Here is a 5,682-nt window from a genome sequence, read left to right on the forward strand (position 1 = left end):
GTTCCCCAGACCTGAATCCAATTGAGCACATCTGGGACATCATGTCTCACTCCATCCACCAACGCCACGTTGCACCACAGACTGTCCAGGAGTTGGCAGATGCTTTAGTCCAGGTCTGGGAGGAGATCCCTCAGGAGACCATCCGCCACCTCATCAGGAGCAGGCGTTGTAGGGAGGTCATACAGGCACGTGGAGGCCACACACACTACTGAGCCTCATTTTGACTTGTTTTAAGGACATTCCATCAAAGTTGGATCAGCCTGTAGTGTGGTTTTCCACTTTCATTATGAGTGTGACTCAAAATCCAGACCTCCATGGGTTGATAAATTTGATTTCCATTGATAATTTTTGTGTGATTTTGTTGTCAGCACATTCAACTATGTAAAGAAAAACGATTTAATAAGAATATTTCATTAATTCAGATCTAGGATGTGTTATTTTAGTGTTCCCTTTATTTTTTTGAGCAGTGTATATTAAAAGCACTGTTTGTGTGGATGTCTCTAACCTTGACAACAGGCAAAGATCTGTGAATGAATCAGTGGTTCACCAATCAGGGCCTTGATGGGATCTGAAACTGTAAAAATATATATATTTGGCGACGTCCTTTCAACTGTAAACCTATGAAAACGTTTGATTCAATTGAAAAATCTAACATGCCCAACTCTAAACAGAAATATATAGATGCACCTCTAGGTGCTGTAACTCTGGTTGAATCTTTTTCTGTCAGATGGACAAATTTCAGCCACAAAGCCTTGGTCAGCAAATGCATTAATTGTGCAACATTCAAACTATTCTTTAGGTGATTTCCATGAGCATTTCTACTATGCTCTATCATATCACACACCAATCACTTCAAGAAAGGAACTTTTTGGAATCAGTCCCTGGGTAAACGTGGACTGGAGAAGCCAACAGGTAAAACTGGGATTGTTTAGAGAGGTTGATGCATTCAAATCAATCTCAGACACAATGTACACACACATACACACACACATAGACACGCACTCAGAGGCACACACCTAAACGTTGAGAGCTTCCGGGAAGTAGCCTCAGAGTAACACAGTTGCTAGTGACAGTCGACTGACAGTAGCTATTCAGAAGTGAATGGTGTGTGTAGGCAGCCAGACCTCCCCAGAGTAAATCTCTCTGCTCCACCATGATCAACATGTACCAGACCAACCTGCCTCCACCACCGATCCCCCCCCGGCTAGGCTCTGTCAAGTCAGCACCAGGAGCGGGCCACAACAAACCTCTCCTCGGGTTCCTCATTGGTATGATAGTGCTCCAAATGCTGCTACTACTGGGGGGATTCACCTACCTGTACCACAAGGAAAACAAGGTAAGAACTCACCTTTCTAGATACGGTTATACAGTTATTAGTTTCTTAGTGCCACGTTCAAAACTATCATAGATCATGGATACAAGTCTATTTCTGGTAACACTTTAATTGGATAAGTCCATCTGTGAATGCTCAACAGACTCTCAGTAGCATTTCAACTAACTGTCTATGAACACTAGTCCTTATCCTAACCTTTATTCTAAACCTAACCTTAGCCAGCAGTTGCTCATCAACAGATAGTTTGTTGAAAGTATGACCACCTGTAGAGCATCTCCAGATGAACTATCCGGACTATCCAAATAGAGTGTGACCCGTTTCATTATTTTATAGCTGAAATCTATCCTGAACGCTACTAGAGAGCGAGATATTGTTTGAATTTGACTGCCATCGGCTATACGTGACATAGTATAGTGTATTTTCAAAGAGCAATGTGGTTTACAGAGTAAGGGCGTCTTTTCAACATCTAAAGTATTTCAGTTTCAACCTAGGCCTACTATTCTTCAAGCACAGGAAACAACCTCCGTTATAAAACAATTAAAACAGGTTCATGAGAACATTTTCCATGATCAGAATAAACATTCAACAGAAACATTTAGCAACAGCACATACAAAACAACTGCTTAGTCCTAACATGCTTCATGCGCTTGTCCTGATGTGAACTTGAAAGACACATGTGATCCTCCTTAATCAGTGCTGATATTAAATATATAGTTAACATTAATTCCTGCTTTGTTTGGGCTCAGTATGACGAGGACTTTGAACACAAGTACCTGGATGACATGATCGTCCTGAGGAGACTTGGGGAGTGTGAGAAAGACAGCCAGTCAGTGCTGGACTGTGAGAAGCTTGTGGAGAAATACAAAAACATAATGGAAAAGGTAGGCTATGGTTTCTGAGACTCAAATGAAGATAGAGGTTTTCGGAGTACATTTGGAGAAGAAGAAATATGCAGTATTAACAGATAATTAAACAATGCTATGCTCTCTCTCCTATCAAGGTCTCACAAGTTGAAGGAAAAGGTATGTTAAAATATTTCATTACATCAGTGAGCTCCAAAAGTATTGGGACAGTGACACACATGTTGTTGTTTTGGCTCTGTACTCCAGCACTTTGGAGTACAGACTGTCATCTTTAATTTGAGGGTATTTTCATCCATATCGGGTGAACCGTTTAGAGTTGACAGACCTTTTGTACATAGTCCGCCCATTTTAGGGGACCAAGGGTATTGGGACAAATTCTCTTATGTGAATTAAAGTAGTACAATTTTAAGTATTTGGTCCCATATTCATAGCACACAATGACTACATCAAGCTTGTGACTACACATTTTCAGGATGCATTTGCTGTTTGTTTTGGTTGTGTTTCAGATTATGCCGTGCCCAATCAAAATTCCTGGTAAATAATCTATTGTGTTACTTTTATTGTAAATAAGAATAGAATATGTTTCTAAACACTTCTGCATTAATGTGGATGCTACCACGATTACAGATAATCCTGAATTAATCGTGGATAATGATGAGGGAGAAAGTTAGACACATAATTATCATACCCCCCCCCCCCCCCCAAAAAAAAACAATGCTAACCTCCACTGCCATTGTAATGGTGAGAGGTTAGCATGTCTTGGGGGTACCCTAACCCTAATCCCAGCAAATGCATCCAACAAATGTGTCACAAACTTGATGTACTGAATTTATTCATTTCTTAACCGTTCACCCGATATGTATGAACATACCCTCAAATTAAAGCTGACCGTCTGCACTTTAACCTCATAGTGAATGTCTCTTCAAATCCAAAGTGCTGGAGTAAAGAGCCAAAACAACATGTGTCACCGAGCTCTTTGTTTCTCTTTACTTCATCTGCTTTTACTTGCCACTCTGTCAGCAGAGGACCTCCTATTCTGAGAGGGTGAAGACTGACTGACTGTCTGTTCTCCGTTTCAGCTGTCAAACACACTGGGGGTGTGCCCTCGTATGGAGCCATGGCACGCATGATAGTCAAGCAACCTGTCGTTGGTGCACTCCCTTCATGTAAGAGTTACTTATCAAACATTCTTGGTTTGTCTTTTTCCTATGAAATTGTAGCCTCAATTCAAGAAAAGAGTGTCAGTATGAGGTACTACATAGAGCCATGACTACATGGAACTCTTAACTAATGTAAGCAGTAAAATCTGATTCAAACAAAACAACTACACCTTATGGAACAGCGCCGACAGTGAAGACACACACACACACATCGATTTTGTACTGTAGATATGTTGTAGTAGTGTGTAATAATGTGTTGTGAAGTGTAACGTTTGAACTATAGGTACATTTCCTTAGTGTTGCTGGACCCCGGGAAGAGTAGCTGCTGCTGCTTTGGCAGAAGCTAATGGGGATCCATAATAAATGCAAATACTTAAAATATAAATTGTTTGGTTGAACAGCGAAGTATCTGGAGTGGAACATAGGCCACTCAGTGCTGAGGAACGTCCAGTACTTCAAGTCCAGCTGGTTGAAGGTTCTGCAGCCTGGAGACTACGACATTTACTCCCAGGTGGCCTTCTCCAAATGGCACCCCAAAACCCCTCTGGCGAGCCGGGTGAAGCTGAGGAAGGGGGAGACAGGAAAGGAGAAGAACCTGATGACAGCCTACTGCAGCCTGGGGGACCAGAACCGGACAGACGTGTGTACGGCGTTCCAGGGAGGAGTGTTCAGTCTGGAGCCTGAAGACCAGATCTCTGTGTGGGTGACGGACCCCAGCCTGGTCAACTATGAGGAGGGGACGACCACCTTTGGATTATTTAAGCTGTAGTCTAGACATTAACTACAGTATGGAGAGGATGGACTGTATTACTTTGGATTATTACTGTATTGGAGTGATGGGTGGAATCAAGGCCCTGCGTGCTGTTGGATTTGGTACAGGACTGATAACAGATCTGCTCATGGACTACACCAATTTGAACATCTTTCTAAAAAGGCCTCGGTGAAAGGAATCCATGGAACTTATTGCTGTTGATTGGATAACCTGCTCTCCCTGCCCCCACAATGTTAGATATGAATATTAATTTCTAAGAATATGGCAATGACTGTGTATTTATTGTGACGGATGGTGTCTGTATAGTTAATAAATTATTATATTTTAATAAAAAATGTGCTTGATTATTTAAATGAAAAATAACCATATCTCTGGTAGGTTTCCAATTGGTTTATCGCACACAGTATCGTCTCAGTGCTTGGAACTGACGCAACCCGTGAAACCTTTATTTCCACAAGCCGCCCCCCCCCCCCCCCCCCCCCCCCGCAATTTCGTGGGTTGCTAAGCATAATTATCAAACTAAAACGGTTTGTTGTTTGACTCATCACCACAAACACTTTATGTTCATGGTCCCCAACGCAACTTATGAAACCAAGTTGAAAAAAAAATAAAAGTGTCTCACACAAACCTTCTGCAGCAATGTTGCATCCCTTCACAACAAACGCTGCAGTAACCTCTAGAATTAGCACCAGAGCAAAAAGATCTGTGCAGCAAAACCAGACAGGTCTAATGAAAATCAGTGCGTTTCATGAGGATTCTGTGACAGCAATATGAGGTCTTCACACAGGGCACAGACTGTAAGCCATTTTGTATACTGTAGTAACATCTACTCCAGGGGTATTCAAATCTTACCCTATGACATCGCTTCCCAAACTCGGTCCTGGGGACCCAAAGGGGTGAACGTTTTCTTTTTGTCTGTAGCATTACACAGCCGATTAATTAAACAAATAATTAAAGCTCGATGATGAGTTGATTATTTTAAATCAGATGTGTAGTGCTAACCAAAACGTGCTCCCCTTGGGGACCCCAGGACCCTGTTTGGGAAACGCTGCCCTACGAGGTCCGGAGGAGTGCTGTCTTTCTGTTCTACCTGATAATTAATTGCACCATCTTGTCCCAGGTCTAAATAAGTCCTGATTTCGAGGGGAAGAATTAAAGAGCAGTGAAACTGGCTTCCAAGTTTCGATTGGGATGACTAATCGGGTTTATAAAAACAGTACGAAAGTATGGCAACAAACTCCACACAGCCCTGCCGTCATATAGACCATTCCACTGCAGGGGTAGAGGGAGTCGTTGAGCAGCATGGAAAGAATAAGTCTACAGAGCAGAGGTGCAGCGTACCCTGTCAGGAGATGAAGAGAGGAGAAGTGGCTTTCACAGGATGTCATCTTTACTCAGTCATTCCATCCTGTCATGGGTCTCTCTCAACATACGCTAGTCACTGTAGCGTGTTCTATGTACCTGTGCAATCACCCAGAAGTGGAAAACAGGGTGGAACGCAGTTTACCAATGGACTTTTCCAGCATGAATGAAAAACGGATGAATAACGGCGGA

The 5,682-nt window shown here is 42.3% G+C and overlaps 1 protein-coding gene across 1 annotated transcript; it reads left to right on the forward strand.

Moving 5' to 3' along the window:
• The first annotated feature begins 1,048 nt into the window (after window positions 1–1,048).
• On the forward strand, window positions 1,049–4,463 carry LOC139391167 (CD40 ligand-like). Its single transcript, XM_071138732.1, has 5 exons — window positions 1,049–1,336; window positions 2,080–2,214; window positions 2,334–2,355; window positions 3,276–3,362; window positions 3,758–4,463. The coding sequence occupies exons 1-5, from the start codon at window positions 1,154–1,156 to the stop codon at window positions 4,123–4,125; spliced, it is 795 nt and encodes a 264-aa protein (XP_070994833.1). The 5' UTR covers window positions 1,049–1,153; the 3' UTR covers window positions 4,126–4,463.
• Window positions 4,464–5,682: the final 1,219 nt, after the last annotated feature.

Source organism: Oncorhynchus clarkii, chromosome 31 (assembly GCF_045791955.1).
Source record: "Oncorhynchus clarkii lewisi isolate Uvic-CL-2024 chromosome 31, UVic_Ocla_1.0, whole genome shotgun sequence".
In the NCBI taxonomy this organism is placed as follows: domain Eukaryota; kingdom Metazoa; phylum Chordata; class Actinopteri; order Salmoniformes; family Salmonidae; genus Oncorhynchus; species Oncorhynchus clarkii.